The following is a 22,209-nucleotide window of genomic DNA, read 5'->3' on the forward strand; positions in this document are numbered from 1 at the left end:
AGACAAGAAGAACTAAAGGGATGATTTAGTCAACATGTTTATAGGGCCGAGACTAACTGCTGAAGTGAAGCGAAGGATCCCGCAGAGACCCAGTGAACAGCAGCAGGACACACTGTGGGCCACCCACCCACACACACACACACACACACACACACACACACACACACACACACACACACACACACACACACACACACACACACACACACACACACACACACACACACACACACACACACACACACACACACACACACACACACACACACACACACACACACACACACACACACACACACACACACACACACACACACACACACACACACACACACACACACACACACACACACACACACACACACACACACACACACACACACACACACACACACACACACCACACACACACACACACACACACACACACACACACACACACACACACACACACACACACACACACACACACACACACACACACACACACACACACACACACACACACACACACACACACACACACACACACACACACACACACACACACACACACCACACACACACACACACACACACACACACACACACACACACACACACACACACACACACACACACACACACACACACACACACACACACACACACACACACACACACACACACACACACACACACACACACACACACACACACACACACACACACACACACACACACACACACCACACACACACACACACACACACACACACACACACACACACACACACACACACACACACACACACACACACACACACACACACACACACACACACACACACACACACACACACACACACACACACACACACACACACACACACACACACACACACACACACACACACACACACACACACACACACACACACACACACACACAGGTATATAGTGTTTACAGGGACAGCATGTAACCACTGTGGTTTAGGGGGACACACCTTTCCTTACAACCTACAAATGAAATTTATATATCAAACTATCTGTTATGGCCTCATTAAGATACATCTCACTTAAAAAATCACATGAGACCATGGAGTTGTGGAAAAACTACACCTGTTTTTTCACAGGCTTATAGGGTCATCTGTATCATGGTTTGTTGGGACACACAGGTTTAAAGGGTCTGCTTGTGTAAATCATTTATACACAACAAGCAAAGTGGTTTAAAGGGTCAAACATGGTTTACCAGGACCAGTAACAACAAAAACACTGACTGGGGTTAGATGCATACTTCAAGAAAATTATGAATGAATGAGAAGTTTTTTTAATTGTTTCTTAAACATCATTGATCTGTGATCTGTGCTACACATACTTGCTGTTTACATGTACACACATTGTGCTAATTCATAGTAATCTGAGTAAAGAGTTAATTGCATTAATAATAACATTATAAGAATAATAAGTAATAATAAAAACAAGCTGCCACAAAACTTACTGAACACTAAAAACAGTATGCAAAAGCTAAAAATGTTAAAACTGAAGTACATCAAGTACATCATACATTTGAAGAACAGGAGTAAAAACCCTGTTACAACAGTGAATCAAAATGTACTCATGAAAAACAGAACCTTGTAAACGATAACAAATAGCGGGAAAAAAATCTTACCCTTGTCATTTTAAATTAACTTCATATGCTCAGATATAGAAAGGGATGCAATAAATACTAAAATCAGTCCAACATTTAAAATGAGTTTAAAACGGTTATTTTAAAAATATTTAAAAAGTAGAAATCTAAAGTTTACAAAAGTAGAAATTGTTCACAGCGTTCACATTTTGACTTAGTACAATTGTCCAAATGACATCTTTTAGACTTTTTCTTTAGACATTAAAATGAACTGTGGTTATCAAGGCATGTATGCCTTAATATAATGTAAATCATTTTTGATATCAAGAATTTGGGCTGGTACTTGTGGAAATGTAATTCCTGCTATCAACAATCAACATTTTTGATATCACAAATGTAATTATTGAAATCAAAAAATATACGTTTTGACTTATATTTATTCTCAGGATCTATGGCAAGCCGTTTTGACTTTTATTCATTCTCAGTATACGTATTCTTGATATCAAGAACTGAATTGTTGATTTCAACAATCAACATTCTTTATATCAACAATTTAGGTAAATTTTGATATCAATATAACATTTCAACTAGTAACAAAGTTAATTCTTGTTATCAGCAATGATGTCACCATTTGCAGAAATACAATTGTTGATATCAAGAATTCGGATTTTTGAAATCAACAATTTATTTCTTGATATCAAGAATTTATATCCTGTTATCAATAAAAGACAAAACGGCTATTCTGGCAAGCCGTTTTTACTTTTATTGCTTAACCAGATATGAATTCTTGATATCAAGAAATAAATTGTTGATTTCAAAAATCCGAATTCTTGATATCAACAACTTAATTGTTAATATCCAGAATGCGAATTGTTGATATCAGGAATTGCATTTCCACTAGTAACAATGATAATCCTTGATATCAACAATTCAGTTTCACTAGTTAAAATGTTCATTCTTGATATCAGAAACTGAATTTCAACTATTAAGAATTAGAGTTTTAATATCTGTAATTGTATTTTCACTAGTTAACTGTCTCCATAGACTGCCATTCAAATTTAATTGTTGATGTCAAGAACTGATTTCTTACTAGTTAAAATTTTAATTTTACAAATCAGAAATACAATTCTTACTTGTACATTTCTTTTACAATACAATTCTTTTATTTTTGATATCAGTTGCCATATGGATACCAGTGCAAATGTCTATTCTTGATATCAACAATTGAATTGTTATTAATGAAAATTGTAATATTTGATCTAGTGAAAATGTTAATTTCTGATACCATAAATGTGCTTGTTACTAGTAAGAAAGACTTTTTAGATATCATAATTTATATTCATATCAGAAATCCATTTTCAGATATCAGAAATAACAAATTAACATGTTGAAATACATCTAACTAATATCAAGATTTAACATTTCAACTAGTATCAAATTAATTCTTGATATCAGGAATTGACATTTTTACTAGTAACAAATTCATTATTCATATCAACATAGGCAGCTGATATCTGAATTTAGCTTTACAACTAGTGAAAATATAATTACTTATATATTCAATGATACTTTAACTAGTAAAAATATTCTTGCAGATATCTAGGAATATCATTTTTACATGTAGAAATACCGGTAACACTTTATAATACACACTATGAATCATTTACCAAGCATTAGCATCTAGTGAATTCCCTATCTGTTAAGCATTAACTGTACATTAATAAACGTTACTAAGCAGTTTATAACTGCAGCTACAAATGATTTATTATTGACCTACAACCACATTCATAATGTGCTTAATACTTGTACTTTCATACTTTGTTAATGATTTACTTTTCATTACTAAATTAAGTATTGCATTATTAACAAACCAGTTCTATTTAAGAGTAGTCGATGGTTAATAAATGATTAATAAACTATTGAAATCAACATTTATATAACTTATTATTTAGGCATATACTAATAGTTAACTAATATGTTAATAAATGCTTTATTAACTCAACTTCATTCAGTTTTGTGATCTAATCTAAAGTGAGGACTATTTATGCTTTATAAATCTCTTATAAATGACAATTAAAGGCTCAGTATCAGTTGAACAATCATCATTGCAAACTTATCTAAAAAGTAAAATTACTGTAAAGTTTAAACATTGCTGAATAACAGGAGTGTCAAAATACAACATAAAATTGGATAAAACAACAGCAATATAGTAATTTAACAATATAATAAGATGCAATGTTTAAACTGTATGGTAATTTTATTTCACGTAAGGTTGCAGAGATTTATTTTTTATTTGATACTGTTTCATTTGTGTATCTTTAAATGAATAGGTATGAATAATGTTGTTTATGTTTGTTTTTCCTGTTTGGAATATAACTGAGCCTTTAACTGTCATTTATAAGGGATTTATAAAGCATAAATAGTCCTCACTTTAGATTAGATCACAAAACTGGATGAAGTTGAGTTAACACATTCATAATGTGCTTAATACTTGTATTTTCCTACTTTGTTAATGATTTATTTTTCATTACTAAATTAAGTATTGTATTATTTACAAACCATTTAAGAATAGTTTGTGTATTTTAAAGATCATTCAGAATGAGTTAGTAAATGATTAATAAACTATTAAAATTAACATTTATAAATCTTATTATTCAGGCATATACTAATAGTTAATTTGTATGTTAATAAATGCTTTATTAACTTAATTCAAATTTAATTTCAAACATGTTGAAATATAATTGCAGATATTAAGAATTAACATTTCAACCTGTGAAATTAAGTTCTTGATATCAAGAATAGACATTTACACTAGTATCCATATGACAACTGATATCAAAAACAAATGCATTTACAAGTAAGAATTGTATTTCTAATTTGTAAAATTAAAATTTTAACTAGTAAGAAATCAGTTCTTGACATCAACAATTAAATTTGAATGGCAGTCTATGGTGACAGTTAACTAGTGAAAATACAATTACAGATATTAAAACTCTAATTCTTAATAGTTGAAATTCAGTTTCTGATATCAAGAATGAACATTTTAACTAGTGAAACTGAATTGTTGATATCAAGGATTATCATTGTTACTAGTGGAAATGCAATTCCTGATATCAACAATTCGCATTCTGGATATTAACAATTAAGTTGTTGATATCAAGAATTCGGATTTTTGAAATCAACAATTTAATTCTTGATATCAAGAATTCATATCTGGTTAAGCAATAAAAGTAAAAACGGCTTGCCAGAATAGCCGTTTTGTCTTTTATTGATAACAGGATATAAATTCTTAATATCAAGAAATAAATTGTTGATTTCAAAAATCCGAATTCTTGATATCAACAATTGTATTTCTGCAAATGGTGACATCATTGCTGATAACAAGAATTAACTTTGTTACTAGTTGAAATGTTATATTGATATCAAAATTTACCTTAATTGATATCAAGAATTAAATTGTTAATATCAAGAATACATATCCTGAGAATGAATAAAAGTCAAAACGGCTTGCTATATTACATTTGTTATTTCTGATATCTAAAAATGTATTTCTGATATCAACAATTAGGGAAGTAATTTATGATATCTAAAATTACTAATCTCACTAGTAACAATTACATTCATGATATTAGAAATGAACCTTGTCACTAGTGACAAACCAATTGTTGATATAAAAAATTTAACATCTTTACTAGTTGAAAAGTATTTCTTAATATCAACAATTTAATTCCTGATATCAACAATGAAATTATTGATATCAACAATTACATTTTTCATATGATATCAAGAATTGCATTTAAACTAGTAAGGAATCGATTCTTGATATCAACAATTAAATTTGAATGGCAGTCTATGGTGACATTTAATTAGTGAAAATTCAATTCTTGATATCAAAAATTTAATTGTTGATATCATAAATGTAACTGTTGTTATCAACAATTAAATTGTTGATATCAAGTATTTTAATTCTTGATATCAACAATTCAAATTTTGATATCAACAATTACATTTTTCAAATCAACAATATCCTTTTTGATATCAAGAACTGAATTGTTGATATCAAGAAAATATATCCTGAGAATGAATAAAAGTCAAAACAGCTTGCCATATTTCTTGATATCTCCAATTATATTTCAACATGTTACATTTGTTATTTCTGATATGTAAACATGTATTTCTGATATCAACAATTAGGGAAGTAATTTATGATATCTAAAATTACTAATTTCACAAGTAACAATTACATTCATGATATTAGAAATTAACATTGTCACTAGTGACAAACCAATTGTTGATATCAAAAATGAACATCTTTACTAGTTAAAAAGTATTTCTTGATATCAACAATTTATTTTCTGATATCAACAATTAATAAACAATTAATGAAAATACAATTGCTGATATCAAAAATTGAATTGTTGATATAATGTAATTGCTGATATCAAAAATTAAATTTTTGATATCAGCTATTACATTTGTGATATTAACAATTACCTTTTTGATATCAAGAACTGAATTGTTGATATCAAGAATACATATCCTGAGAATTAATAAAAGTACCATACCATGTAAAATACCATGTCCCTGTATACCATGATGGTGTTACACACATATGAGTGACACAGTGATGAACTGGGTAGGGTTGCACCAGCTGTTCGTAAGTTTTTTCTTAAATTCAAATGAAAAGTCCACACTAGAGGCTTAGTAACTTGTCTTTGTCTTGGAACGCCATCATGATTTTACACATATATGAGTGACATAGTAAATAACTAGTGTCTATGGGACTTTATACACTAGTCCTGCTATACCAAACCATGTCCCTGTATACCATGATGGTGTTACACACGTGTGAATCAGTGATGAACTAGTGTCTATGGGACTTTATACACTAGTCATGCTCTACCAAACCATGTCCCTGTACACCATGATAGTGTTACACACAAATGAGTAACAAAGTGATGAACTGGTGTGTATGGATTTGCATACACAAGTCTTGCTATACTTAAACATGTCTTTGTAGAACACGATGGTGTTGCACACATATTATTCCTGCTATACCAAACTATGTCCCTGTACACCATGATGGTGTTACACACATATGAGTAACACAATGATGAACTGGTGTCTATGGGACTACATACACAAGCCCCACTATACCAAACCATGTCCCTTTATACCATGGTGGTGTTACACACACATATGAGTGACACAGTGATGAACTGGTGTCCATACGACTACACACACAAGTCCTGCTATACCAAATCATGCCCCTGTATACCATGATGGTGTTACACACATATGAGTAACACAGCACTGAACTAGTGTGTATGAGACTTTATACACAGGTCCTGCTATACCAAACCATGCCCCTGTATGCCATGATGGTGTAAAACGCATATGAGTGACACAGTGAGGAACTGGCATCTACAGGACTACATACACAAGTCCTTTCATACCACACCATGTCCCTGTATACCATAATGGTGTTACACACATATGGGTGACACCGTGAGGAACTGGTGTCTATAGGACTACATACACAAGTCCTGCAATACCAAACCATGTCCCTGTATACCATGATGGTGTTACACAAATGTGAAACAGTGATGAACTAGTGTCTAGGGGACTTTATATACTAGTCCTACTCTACCCAACCATGTCCCTGTATACCATGATGGTGTTACACACATATGAGTGACACAGTGATGAACTGGGTAGGGTTGCACCAGCTGTTTGTAAGTTCTTTTTTTAAATTCAAATGAAAGGTCCACACTAGAGGCTTAGTAACTTGTCCTTGTCTTGGAACGCCATCATGATTTCACACATATATGAGTGACATAGTAATTAACTAGTGTCTATGGGACTTTATACACTAGTCCTGCTATACCAAACCATGTCCCTGTATACCATGATGGTGTTACACACGTGTGAAACAGTGATGAACTAGTGTCTATGGGAGTTTATACACTAGTCCTGCTATATCAAACCATGTCCCTGTATACCATGATGTGGTTACACACATATGAGTTATACAGTGATGAACTGATGTATATGGGACTACATACACAAGTCCTGCAATACCAAACCATGTCCCTGTATACCATAATGGTGTTACACATGTGTGACAGTGATGAACTAGTGTCTATGGGACTTTATATACTAGTCATACTCTACCAAACCATGTCCCTGTATACCATGATGTGGTTAGACACATATGAGTGACACAGTGATGAACTTTTCTCTATGGGACTACATGCACAAGTCCTGCTATACCACACCATGTCCCTGTATACCATGATGGTGTTCCACACAAATGAGTGACACAGTGAGGAACTGGCGTCTATGGGACTTTATACACTAGTCATGCTCTACCAAACCATGTTCCTGTATACCATTTTGTGGTTAGACACATATGAGTGACACAGTGATTAACTAGTGTCTATGGGACTACATACACAAGTCCTGCTACACCAAATCATGTCTCCCTATACCATGATGGTGTTACACACATATGAGTGACACAGTGATGAACTTTTCTCCATGGGACTACATACACAAGTCCTGCTATACCACACCATGTCTCTGTATACCATGATGGTATTTCACTCATAGGAGAGATGCAGTGATGAACTGGAGTCTATGGGACTACATACACAAGTCCTGCAATACCAAACCATATCCCTATATACCATGATGGTGTTACAAACATATGAGTGACACAGTGATGCACTGGTGTCTATGGGACTTTATACACTAGTCCTGCTATATCAAACCATGTCCCTGTATACCATGATGTGGTTACACACATATGAGTGACACAGTGATGAACTGGAGTCTATGGGACTACATACACAAATCCTTCAAGACCAAACCATGTCCCTGTATACCATGATGGTGTTACACACATATGAGTGATACAGGGACGAACTGATGTCTATGGGACTACACATACACAAGTCCTGCAATACCAAACCATGCCCCTGTATACCATAATGGTGTTACACACGTGTGACACAGTGATGAACTAGTGTCTATGGGACTTTATACACTAGTCCTGCTGTACCAAACCATGTCTCTGTATACCATGATGTGGTTACACACATATGAGTGACATAGTGATTAACTTGTCTCTATGGGACTACATACACATCTACTGCCATACCAAACCATGTCCCTGTATACTATGATGGTGTTACACACATATGAGTAATACAGTGATGAACTGATGTCAATGGGATTATATAAACAAGTCCTGCCATACCACACCATGTCCCTGTATACCATGATGGTGTTACACACATATGAGTGACACAGTGATGAACTGGGTAGGGTTGCACCAGCTGTTTGCAAGTTTTTTCTTAAATTAAAATGAAAAGTCCACACTAGAGGCTTAGTAACTTGTCTTTGTCTTGGAACGCCGTCATGATTTCACACATATATGAGTGACATAGTAATTAACTAGCGTCTATGGGACTTTATACACTAGTCATGCAATACCAAACCATGTCCCTGTATACCATGATGTGGTTACACACATATGAGTGATACAGTGATGAACTGATGTCTATGGGACTACATACACAAGTCCTGCAATACCAAACCATGTCCCTGTATACCATTATGGTGTTACACACGTGTGACAAAGTGATGAACTAGTGTCTATGGGACTTTATATACTAGTCATACTCTACCAAACCATGTCCCTGTATACCATGATGTGGTTAGACACATATGAGTGACACAGGGATGAACTTGTCTCTATGGGACTACATGCACAAGTCCTGCTATACCACACCATGTCCCTGTATACCATGATGGTCTTACACACATGGGAAACAGTGATGAACTAGTGTCTATGGGACTTTATACACTAGTCATGCTATATCAAACCATGTCCCTGTATACCATGACGTGGTTACACATATGAGTGATACAGTGATGAACTGATGTCAATGGGACTACATGCACAAGTCCTGCAATACCACACCATGTCCCTTTATACTATTATGGTGTTACACGCATGAGTGACAGTGACGAACTGGGTAGGGTTGCACCAGCTGTTTGTAAGTTTTTTCTTAAATTAAAATGAAAAGTCTATACTAGAGGCTTAGTAACTTGTCTTTGTCTTGTAACGCCATCATGATTTCACACATATATGAGTGACATAGTAAATAACTAGCGTCTATGGGATTTTATACACTAGTCCTGCTATATCAAACCATGTCCCTGTATACCATGATGTGGTTACACATGTGTGACAGTGATAAACTAGTGTCTATGGGACTTTATATACTAGTCATACTCTACCAAACCATGTCCCTGTATACCATGATGTGGTTAGACACATATGAGTGACACAGTGATGAACTAGTGTCTATGGGACTTTATACACTAGTCATACTCTACCAAACCATGTCCCTGTATACCATGATGTGGTTAGACACATATGAGTGACACAGTGATGAACTAGTGTCTATGGGACTTTATACACTAGTCATGCTCTACCAAACCATGTCTCCCTATACCATGATGGTGTTACACACATATGAGTGACACAGTGATGAACTTGTCTCTATGGGACTACATACACAAGTCCTGCTATACCACACCATGTCTCTGTATACCATGATGGTATTACACACATACGAGTGACACAGCGAGGAACTGGTGTCTATTAGACTACATACACAAGTCCTGCTACACCAAACCATATCCCTGTGTACCATGATGGTATTACACTCATAGGAGAGATGCAGTGATGAACTGGAGTCTATGGGACTACATACACAAGTCCTGCCATACAAAACCATGTCCCTGTATACCATGATGGTGTTACACACATATGAGTGACACAGTGATGAACTAGTGTCTATGGGACTTTATACACTAGTCATGCTCTACCAAACCATGTCTCCCTATACCATGATTGTGTTACATATATGAGTGGCACAGTGATTAACTTGTCTCTATGTGACTATATACACATCTACTGCCATACCAAACCATGTCCCTGTATACTATCATGGTGTTACACACATTTGAGTGACACAGTGATGAACTGGTGTCTATGGGACTACATACACAAGTCCTGCTTTACCAAATCATATCCCTGTATACCATGATGGTATTACACACATAGGAGAGATGCAGTGAAGAACTGGAGTCTATGGGACTACATACACATGTTCTTCAATACCAAACCATGTCCCTGTATACCATGATGGTGTTACACACATGTGAATCAGTGATGAACTAGTGTCTATATGACTTCATACACTAGTCATGCTATACCAAACCATGTCCCTGTGTACCATAATGGTGTTACACACGTGTGACACAGTGATGGACTAGTGTCTATGGGACTTTATACACTAGTCCTGCTGTACCAAACCATGTCCTTGTATACCATGATGTGGTTACACACATATGAGTGATACAGTGATGAACTGATGCCGATGGGACTACAAACACAAGTCCTGCTATATCAAACCTTGTCCCTGTATACCATGATGTGGTTATACACATATGAGTGACACAGTGATGAACTGATGTCAATGGGACTATATACACAAGTCCTGCTATACCAAACCATGCCCCTGTATACCATAATGTGGTTACACACGTATGGGTGACACCGTGAGGAACTGGTGTCTATAGGACTACGTACACAAGTCCTGCAATACCACACCATGTCCCTGTATACTATGATTGTGTTACACACATATGAAACAGTGATGAACTAGTGTCTATGGGACTTTATACTCAAGTCATGCCATACCACACCATGTCCCTGTATACTATTATGGTGTTACACACATATGAGTGACACAGTGATGAACTGGGTAGGGTTGCACCAGCTGTTTGTAAGTTTTTTTTCTTAAATTAAAATTAAAAGTCTACACTAGAGGCTTAGTAACTTGTCTTTGTCTTGGAACGCCATCATGATTGTACACATATATGAGTGACATAGTAATTAACTAGTGTCTATGGGACTTTATACACTAGTCCTGCTATACCAAACCATGTCCCTTTATACCATCATAGTGTTACGCACATATGAGTGACACAGTGATGAACTGGGTAGGGTTGCACCAGCTGTTTGTAAGTTCTTTTTTTAAATTCAAATGAAAAGTCCACACTAGAGGCTTAGTAACTTGTCTTTGTCTTGGAACGCCGTCATGATTTCACACATATATGAGTGACATAGTAATTAACTAGCGTCTATGGGACTTTATACACTAGTCATGCAATACCAAACCATGTCCCTGTATACCATGATGTGGTTACACACATATGAGTGATACAGTGATGAACTGCACACACACACACACACACACACACACACACACACACACACACACACACACACACACACACACACACACACACCTGACACTCGCCCCGCTGTGGCTCCATTTACCCAGGGTTCCTCCACACGTGTGGTGGCCTGCAGGTGTCCACCTATAAATAACAAGCTGGTCCGAGACTCACACTGGCAGCTCGAGGGCTTCCCTCAGCTCAACGCTTCACTTTTCCACTCCCACATGAGAGATTCAACAAAGCAAAAGACGCTCCGCCACTTACAATCACTCAGAGGACACACTACACAAGCCGCAGATGACTATTTAAGTTTTTACTTTCTATTACAAGCCTTGGGAAAAACTGTAGTTGAAAACACGTGCAGATTGCAATTCAGAGTTGCGAATCATTCAGAAGGCATGACAGCTGCTAACTCGACTTTTCAGACATCCTGCACATTTACTGACAAGAGGGGAAAATAAGCCACAGAAGAGAGGAAATGCTCTCGAAGGAAGAGCTTGCGTCACAGGCTGAAATATATATATGACGCAGGTCGAAATCCAGTGTGATTAACAGTCAGAACAAGTGTGTTTTAGCATAGCATGAATTACAGAGGATAGAGCAACTGATACTAACAAAACTACAAGCTCAACCCACTTTTGAAAGCCAACGCTGGTTAGAGAGAAGGCAAAAACAAACAAACAATTTACAGGTTTTGGTTATTTTGGCCCACGTAGATATACACTCACTAGCTACATTTCCATCTAAAAAATGCTAATTAAATGTATGCGCAAAACTGGAATATCGCATAAAGATGTGCAAATACAGCTGTGTTTCCACCCAAGTCAAAGCGAACAAAATCATCATTTCCAGACTAACTGGCGGCAATTATCAACAGTAAAATGGAATTTGCTTTGGTAGGAGAAGCTGCGTGAATCTTTCCTTATTTAATATATGGCTTGCGCCTTAGAAACGATGCCGCCACGCAATGAACATGGTGGCATTTGAAGGCATAAGACGCGAAGCACAGATGCTGTTAACAGTTCTGGAGGTAATCAATAATATAACAACACTAATACTGAAACGGCTACGGTGCTTTAGAATGACCAAGACAACATTTCCTGATGTTTTACAATGTTTGTCCATTCACACATTTTCACCACATGATCTCTTATAACAAAATCACATGACTTTAATGCGCATACTGGAATTTGTGCTGTAAAGTTTCCATCTTGGTTTATGCGCATCTTTTCTAACTGAATAAAGTTTATCCCACTCTGTTATGCTCATATTTTTATGCACACTCAATTTACGCAGATCTTGGTGTTTCCATCAACCGATTTTTTTATACGCATATCCAAAATGTGCATCAAACGAGGTGGATGGAAACGTAGCTAATGGCTACGGTCCTATTATAGCTTGCTAGTACCAGGTCGGCACTCCGTTTGACTTCAGAACTGCCATATATCTTTGTAGCCTGAAATGACCAGGTGGTGGAAACATTCTTCAGAGATTGTTAAATCCACACAGTTACTAGAGCTGTAACGAACAATTGTTTTGAAAAATCGATTCTAATATTTTTCAAAATGTATCGTTATTATTCTATCATGAATAGATTTCATTTTTTGTTTTTAACAGCAGATGGTGCTATAGGCTAAGGTTTTTAAACCGTAAACTTAAATGCTCAGAGCAAGAGCGCGTGTGTGTTTAGCTGAGACATCCAAGTTTTCGTGTAAAGGCTAATTTATACTTCTGCATCAAGTGCATGTGTATAGTCCAGCGCAGCCTTCGCACCTCTAAAAAAAGATAACTACACGTTGTAATGACGTTGTAGCACAAGCTATGTGATTGGTCAGCTTGGTAGTGGTGATGAGCGTGGGCAGTGCTGTGAGCTGCGAATCTGAGTGAGTGTTTACAAATGTTTACAAGAGTTTACTCCCGTGAAGGAGCTTCAGATGGAAACTTTGTGTTTACCTTTTGATTAATGTTGTTGCATGTCTGCCTGTTCCCGACTCTGAATGAGCGAGTTTTAGCTACTTGTACATTAAGGTAGCGTTCAGAAAAAAAACTAAACACCAGCGAAGAAACACGACACAGGAACAAAATCCTATTGCCAGCTAGCGTTTCGGAATTGGTACTGCAGAGCAACACAAAAAGCACGCAGAAGTATAAATGCACGGCTACGCGCAAGGCATGCGCCATGGCAATCACTCGACACAGAAGTATAAACCAGCCTTAAGGCTTAAGCCATGAGATTAATGTAAACAGCTCTTTAAACACTCCTGTAATTCACCTAAATCTTTCCTGACTTCATTTGTGATTGTTTTAGGTTCAAGAGGCATCTAAAAGGAATTGGACGCAAGCAAAAAACAGCCGTTTATAAAGCATACAACGCCATCTTCTGTTAAAACCCAAGCTCTGAATCGATTCAAAACAGAATACCAAAGCATTTTGAAAATCTCGATATCTCAAATGTTGCTACAAATTTGTCAGCTGCACATTTATGAAGGTGAACTTCTGGATTGATCTAGTGACCGTGGTGGGAATTTGAGTTTAGTGAATTTATGGTCACGTTCAAGAAAAGAGTGTTATGATTTGAGCAATTGTGTGTTATCCTGCTGGAAGTAGCCTTTACAACAAAGGTGCTCAATCCTGTTTGTGGAGATCTACCTTCCTGCAGAGTTCAGCTCCAACCCTGATCAAAAACCAACTAAACCAATTAAGTAGGATCTGAAGGAGCACCTGGTAATTAAAAACAGGTGCATTTGATCAAGGTTGCAGCTGAACTCTGCAGGAAAGTCGATCTCCAGGAACAGGATTGGGCAACCCTGCTTTACAAGATGTAGATGGGTCAGTAAATAAATATTTGGCAAAAGCGTACCAAGAAATATTCTGATCCAAAACTACTGATCCAAGGCAGGTTGGGTCCATGCTTTCATGTTGTTTATGCCAAACTGACTTGAACATTGTTCAAATGCAGTGAAAGAAATTAAGACCCACTAGATAAGGCAGTACCTTCTCAGTCTTCTCAGTTAACTGGAGTTTCACCAATGGACTCCTCTCATCCGTTTAAAGGTTTGTCATGACTAGAGTTTTCTCTGGTCTGGACTGTACAAAGCTGCTTCTTCTGGCCATGTGGTAACTCTGCTCATCCCTGGGGAAGAGCAGTGTCTTCTTCATTCAGAAAGATCAGACGGTTCATAAAAAAAAAAAAAAAAAACTTCCTGGACACAAATGCTCTTAAAAGGTCAATTTGTGCAGCTGCGAAACCAAATCGGCTAGTTTTCAATACAATTCCAAGCAGCAAGCAAGACCACATGTGTTGACGAACACGTCAATGTTTTTCGGGTTCGATGCAGACAAATGTAGAGTGTCTACCTGCTCATAATGAGACGCATCTCTGATACTGTTATGCAGAAATACAGCTTTAATCTGGCAAGTAAATAGTGCTTCTTATCTTAAACATGATGCAGTGGACCGTGGCAGAGTGTGAATGTGCAGTTAATAAACAGTGAAAACAAGACCCTTCATATGAATTACAAAGACATTCAGTTCAACTACTGAATAGGTCAGACTAGCAATAATATCTTCAGGGTTCCCACACTTTTAAAAAGTCCTTGGATCTGCCGTTTATGAAAGCACCATTCATTTTAAATTCACACCCCAGAATTTGTAGCGTCATGAACGTCCTTACTAAACATGACACTTAAGATTTACATTACAAACGTCAGAGTAATGTTCAAACAACTTTAATACTGATAATATTCAATTGGGGTTTCTGAAATATTGACAAAACATGCATTATTTATCAGTGTTATTGTACAAAATTACAACAACTGATGGTTTCTTTGTTCTGTTTTTGTCAGTTGAGTACAATTGTTAAAATTACACTATAAACAAATTTAACAAGCACTCTCAAGGTTAAGTACTTTCCAAGTCTTGATTGCATATGTCTGAAATTCAAGTACTTTCAAGCGTGGGAACCCTGTAACTCATAAATATTACACATAACACTATGGTCTTACGAAACGGCAATCTTTTAGTACTATGCATATATGAACTGAAGTGCAGTGCAATTTGGCAAATTAAATAAAGGTCTGCTAACAAAAACTTTGAGAATATTTTAATATTAATTTGTTACGTTCCCCTGCAGAACGTACTTTGGGGTTGTGTGTGCATTTCTGTTTGTATGTGGATGTTGTTTTACATGGTACAGGTACGAACGGCACTTGAGGATCCGCATTTCGTACTGATGGCATTGGCCGCTGACACTGGGTTCGCTGGACGGGGGTATTGTTAGAAAGCCGGCCCAAACTGGTTTTGTTTGGCTGTAATTAGAGATGCAACAACTATAGATTTTCGTTGTACGATTACAGTGAGGAATAATAATGTTTTCATGGTTATGATTATTATGGATTCATTCATTTCATAACACTACTAGTTCAGGAAAAAAAGAAAAAAAAAAACACATGAAAACTCATTTCAAAGTGTCATTTACTGCTGCTCAATAACCAAATAATACAGCACAAAACAATAATAAACAGCAAACACTAGTCCATTTCTCTTTGGACTTAGAAATAAGTGAAAAAGTTGTCTAATATAAATTTAAGCTACATTTTAGCCAAGTATTTCACTTTTATAGAGAACAAATGTCAAAGGCTGCTGAAGCTCTGTCTGAAAGGTACTTTTGATAAATTATATCACAAAATTGTTTGCCATTTTTCATTTTTTTTTCTCTCTTTGCAGTAGTAATGTTTATATTCCATAGGTATGCTCCATACAAAGTATGAAGCTGATCGGAAAGCATGTGCCGCGTGTTCGTCGATCCTAACATGCGCATGCAAGCCACGTACATCTATTGGAAATAACGAACCTGTGCGCAAAAGTTGGAACATGTGAACAGCTCGTGGCCCAGTTTACACGAATACGTTTTAGTTTTAAAATGGCATTTTAGAATGAAAACAATCCGCGTCCACACTGGAGTTTCACCTAGCATTTCTGAACAACTCTCCGTCCACACTACACCACTGGAAATTTTTTATTTTTATTTTTTTTTAATCACGTGACCACACACACTCTGGCATGCACTGCAGCGATGAGAGCTGTGCACGTCGGACTGTTCATCAAGGATCTACCGCTGGATCTAATTTTACTATATCTGTTAAACGTGATATTTATTTCATCTTGTCTATCTAACGATATATTCTTTTTATAATCTATTACTTGTTCTCAGGTCACGTGTTTTGACTGAGCGCAAAGATATATTAAATGTAACCACATTAATTCTGTCATTTGACTGATTGCTTGCATTATTTCTATAATGTAAAACCTATTGTAGTTATACTTTTACAATGGCCATTGTTGATCATTAAATTGATATTCAGCTAAAGAGATAGTATGTTTCATACTTTCAATGAAAATGAAAGGAGGCAGTTGTGTTATAGGCTGTGTTTTTGTTATAATATGACACAGTGATGACGACGCTCATAAATATGCAGCTACACAACGCCTCAACATTTTTGGGGTGTCTGTTAAGTCGCTTAATTTCAAAATAAAATAGGCCAAATCATATTTTCATTTTATTGTTAAGAAAGTGAAACAACGTAGCCAGGGTGATGTGAATGAGGTTATAAAAGTACACTGTTCTGTCTGAAGACTTACCCGACATGTCCTCGGGAGTTTGTTTTCCATATCGAACATGCGAAGTCTGATCTTACAAGGAGAGGATGCAAGACTAAACTGTATGTAGACTGCTTAATCTTGAGGAAAAAGCCCCAATCAGAAAAAGCCCCGCCTCTGTTTTCAGAGGTCTCAGTTTTCCCCATCCACACTGACACGGAGCAGCAGCGTTTTAAATCTAAAACGGCCACTTCAGCATTTCCAAAAAACTCAGTTTTCAGTATTTGAAAACTCCGACGTGGTGTGGATGGAAGGCGTAACTGTAGCAAAACTTATGCGTTTTAAAACTAAAACGTATTAGTGTAAACGGGGCCTTAGTCAATAGCCTCTGCCATGGTTGATCCAGCGTACAAGCTCAGAAATTCAAACTAGCGCACAGTTGCAGTAACTTTGTTTAGTTGCTGCAGTTTTGCTCAGTGCAGAAAACGCTGTGTTGAGAGCCTTTATGACCGTGATGAATAAAAGCGGTTATAGTGAAATTGGTTAATCGTTGCATCACTAGTTGTGATAAATGCACTCATCTAAAATCTATTGAGATTGCAATACGTTTGTTCGTTAACTCATCCAGTGACTGATACTTTGAGTAATCTCGTTGGAGAGGGTGCAAAAGTGAGCAAGTCGTGCATAATACATTTACAACACTCATTTTATTTGATTCATTTTTTTGTATTTCATTAGGTTAAGAAGAGTGTGCTGTTTGTGTATGTTTTGTCTTTTAGTTAAGACATTCAATACGTTAAGATGTTTAGTTTGTTTTCTACAGTTAGTATGTTTTGTCATATTATTTCTTGATTTAAGCACCTCTAACTACCTCTCCCAACAGGTCATTATCATTTATTTATTGTAAACATTTTTCTTACACTGTACGATATTTTTCCACCTGTTTTTACTGGAAGAATGGGCAATAAATGATAAATTGCAGTGGCATTCGATCTTCAGTTGTTTCTTCATTCACTGGTTACATGCAACACAAACTATTATGTTATGTCGAAATACCCTTAGTTTATAAATAACATCTAAAAGAACGTAACATTCATTCATTCATTTTCCTTTAGCTTAGTTCCTTTTTTACCAGAGGTCGCCACATAGGAATGAACCACCAGCTATTCCAACATGTTTTATGCAGCGGATGCCCTTCTAGACGCAAACCCAGTACTGGGTAACCCTCACACATGCTTGCATTCCCACACTACATCCAATTAGTTCATCGAACTCAGCTACAACGCATGTCTTTGGACAGCGAGGCACTAGAGGAATCCACACGAACATAGGGAAAACATGCAAACTCCACACAGAAATGCTAACTGGGCCCAGCCGAGGCTTGAACCAGCAACCTTCTTGCTGACGGCAGTGCTAACCACTGAGCCACCATGCCACCCTTTTTTTTTTTTTTTTTTTATAATAAAGGATTCAACTATTAGACAATATAACATCTGATAACAAACAGCCCGTCGATTCTGTCTAACTGTTCTTTGTGACTTCCACAGAAATCACAAAATCTAGTGTCTTTCGAAAACCAATCTGACTTGTCATTTTAACGACTGAATGTTTAGGAAAAAACAAGTCGTAAATGTCACCTCGTCAAACGACAAAACAAGCTGCTTTAGTTTGAGAACTTCTTGTTTCTGCATGTTTACGTCACATCATGACACAGGAACAACTTCTGTTTAATTGGCTGTGAGGTCTGAAATGTATCCGAGGCAGACAAACCACATTCTTCAGCACGAGATGCAGATAACAGCAACATCTCCATGTCTGCCTTCAGCTACAGTGTGTGAAAAATTAAAACCCGCCTGTATAAAAAGCATATACTAAGGTTTTTAATGATAATGTTTTGCCAATCACTTCCAGATGAGCGGAATGGCAGTCAGTGAGTTAGCACTGGATCGGACTGCTGACTTTGCAAAGAGCAGAGGATATTGTGGTTATGCAGTGGATGACTGTGTTGCAGGAAATCAACAAGGTTTTCATTTTACCTACATACGCAGGTTTGTTCACAGTAACCGAGGAGAGTCCCAGGTTCACGCAAGGTTTGGGGCTCCATGAAGAAACATGACAAATCAAAGTTGAGTGCTGGATGGCTATAATCAGAAAGAGGCAGAAGAAGAAAAAAAAAGTGCAAACTTACCCCTTGGCTTCCTGTGAATCCTATTAGTGTTTAGCAGTCAGACCCTGAAAAACAAACAAGATCACGTGAGAAATCCAAGTTAAACAAAAAGTGTGCATCTCATTTGATCCATTGAGAAATGAATTCACAAATATAATACTTAAGAACATAAGGTTTTGAATATTTTATTTGAATTTAATATCTTTAAGTTAATCTAGCAACAACGCATTTATTAGCATTTAAAAAAACATTATAAATGAATAAACAGAATTCTATTATTAATATTAGAGAAGGTAGCAATATTAAAACAATGACAAAAATATTGACTTTAGTCATGTTCAAATAATTTGATTACATTTAAAAATACATCTGTGACACGGAATATTTTATTACATCGTTATAATATTACATAAACTTATTACATCTACTTATCTTATTCTTCGTGTACGAGTGGCGCAGGCCATTTGAACCATTTTGAATTGAGTCCTCTGCTCTCCATGACTTCCATTAATTTTTAGACGTTAAAACAGCTCGTTATGCTGCTTGATGTTGAAAACTGGTATTATAGGATTCTGCTTTGTCTGTAAAATCATGCAAACACTTGTTTGCGTGCGAGTAGTTTTGGACCGTTTTGAGAGGTTTATTATTCCTAGTCATTTTTCTCATAGGAAACTGAATCAGAAGTTCAACAATTTTTTTTAAATATTTTTACATAAATGGAATATTCAATTCTAATTTAAAATGGCATTAACCATCAAATTAGAGCTGCACGATCCTGGACAAACCTGATATTGCGATATTTTGTTTATCTGCAATATATATTGCGATATAAATACCATTTTACCAAGATGACTTAATTAGTTCTATTTGGACAATTCATTAAATTTAGTTTGATTATGATTTGCATTAAAATGTAATAAATTTCAATCATTGATAAATACAACAGATTAAGATACAAGTGAAATAACCAGTGGCTTACAATTTTCTTGGGACTCCTAATAGTACTCGACTACAGAAATTAAATAATCAAATGTAAAATAGCATTGTATAGTCTTCATCATAGGGCTGCACGATCAAAAAAAAAAGAAAAAGATTGGGATTCGACCCCCCACACGATCTTAATTCAGATCTCTACGATTAAGCCAATTAATTTTCAACTTGGGCAAAAGCATAAAGGCTGTTGCACTAGTTTTCACGTTTGTTTTATATACGTTGTTCAGCAAGGTGGACACCTCCAAATGATGTTGAAAGAGTCAACTGTATTTATAAGGTATAATTCACCCAAAAACGTAATTTCTGTCTTAAAGCAATGTATTCGCAGCCGCGAAAATCACACGAGCTGTTTGTTAACTACCGAGAGGACGTGTACGAGCCAATGAATAATGTATACTTTTTTTGGCCATTTTGCCTTTATTAGATAGGACAGTATTTAGGACAGGAAGCAAGTTGGAGAGAGAGAGGGGAGGTAGGGTAGGGAAATGTCCCTTGAGCCGGGATTCAAACTCGTGATGCCCTGATGTGCTGCTGCACCATATGTCGACGCGCTAACCACTAGGCTATTGCGCCGACGAATAATGTATATTTTAGTGAACAGAAACCTGCATAGGCTGTGAATAACAGGTAATAAAGTCATAAATAATGTTCAGTTTGTTGCACAAAGCGATCGTTTGGGAGCCGTGTGGAAAGTATGATTTGCATTAATGTTTTTTATTTCTTAAAGTGGCGGGCAGCCATGACATGAGCGCACTCGGCAGTAAAAGTGAAACCAAAACCATGCACTTCATTTACATGATCATATCGCATTGTAAAGTTATGATTATGACAAGCTTTTGATATTTTTCTTTCATAGTGGACACTGTGTTGTGCATGAAAATAAATGTTTTACAGTGTCAGTATAACTCCTCTAGTCTATATAATGTTAATATAATGCAAGAGGGAATCTGATGACAATGTCTAATTTTACCAATGAAAAAAATGGTCGAATAATGTTGTCAATGAGTAATGGCAAAGATATTTCTCAAACATAATTATTCATCTTCAGAATTATGAATAGTTGTTTTCTGATTACTTTACTGTGCATTAGCGCCCAGGACAAATTTAAAAGTCTGTTCAAGTCCACCATTCCAAGTCTGTACAAAATCTAGCCTTTTAACCAACAGTAGACCTACACATAGGCCTAATATTATTATTGTTGTTTTACCATATGTTTGAGAAATAACAATAATGATAGCCTACTCATTAACTTTTTACATCTACAGAATTATGAGAAAAATCATGATCTTAAGCAAAACAATATATATATACACATCATGATTCTCATTTTAGCCAAAGTTGTGCAGTCCTACTTCATCATATTAATAATTCTAAACATTTAACTCTCATTTAGATACAAACTATAAAAATTGTGTCTAAATGCTTTAAACTCTCCTGAAATCCTCACAAATCACATGCCTTAACGACACATGCAAATGATAAATTTGTACTCTATTATGGTTCTACAACTGTAGCTCCTGGT

The 22,209-nt window shown here is 36.2% G+C and overlaps 1 protein-coding gene across 1 annotated transcript in view; it reads right to left on the reverse strand.

Annotated features, from left to right (window-relative positions):
- Positions 1-22,209, reverse strand: part of ell (elongation factor RNA polymerase II) — a 79,266-nt gene that overhangs the window by 37,069 nt on the left and 19,988 nt on the right. Inside the window, 2 exon segments of the mRNA XM_056447583.1 lie at positions 19,716-19,744; positions 19,747-19,759. Coding sequence (XP_056303558.1) covers positions 19,716-19,744; positions 19,747-19,759 — 42 coding nt within the window.

This window comes from Danio aesculapii, chromosome 22, assembly GCF_903798145.1.
Source record: "Danio aesculapii chromosome 22, fDanAes4.1, whole genome shotgun sequence".
NCBI classification, from domain to species: Eukaryota; Metazoa; Chordata; class Actinopteri; order Cypriniformes; family Danionidae; genus Danio; species Danio aesculapii.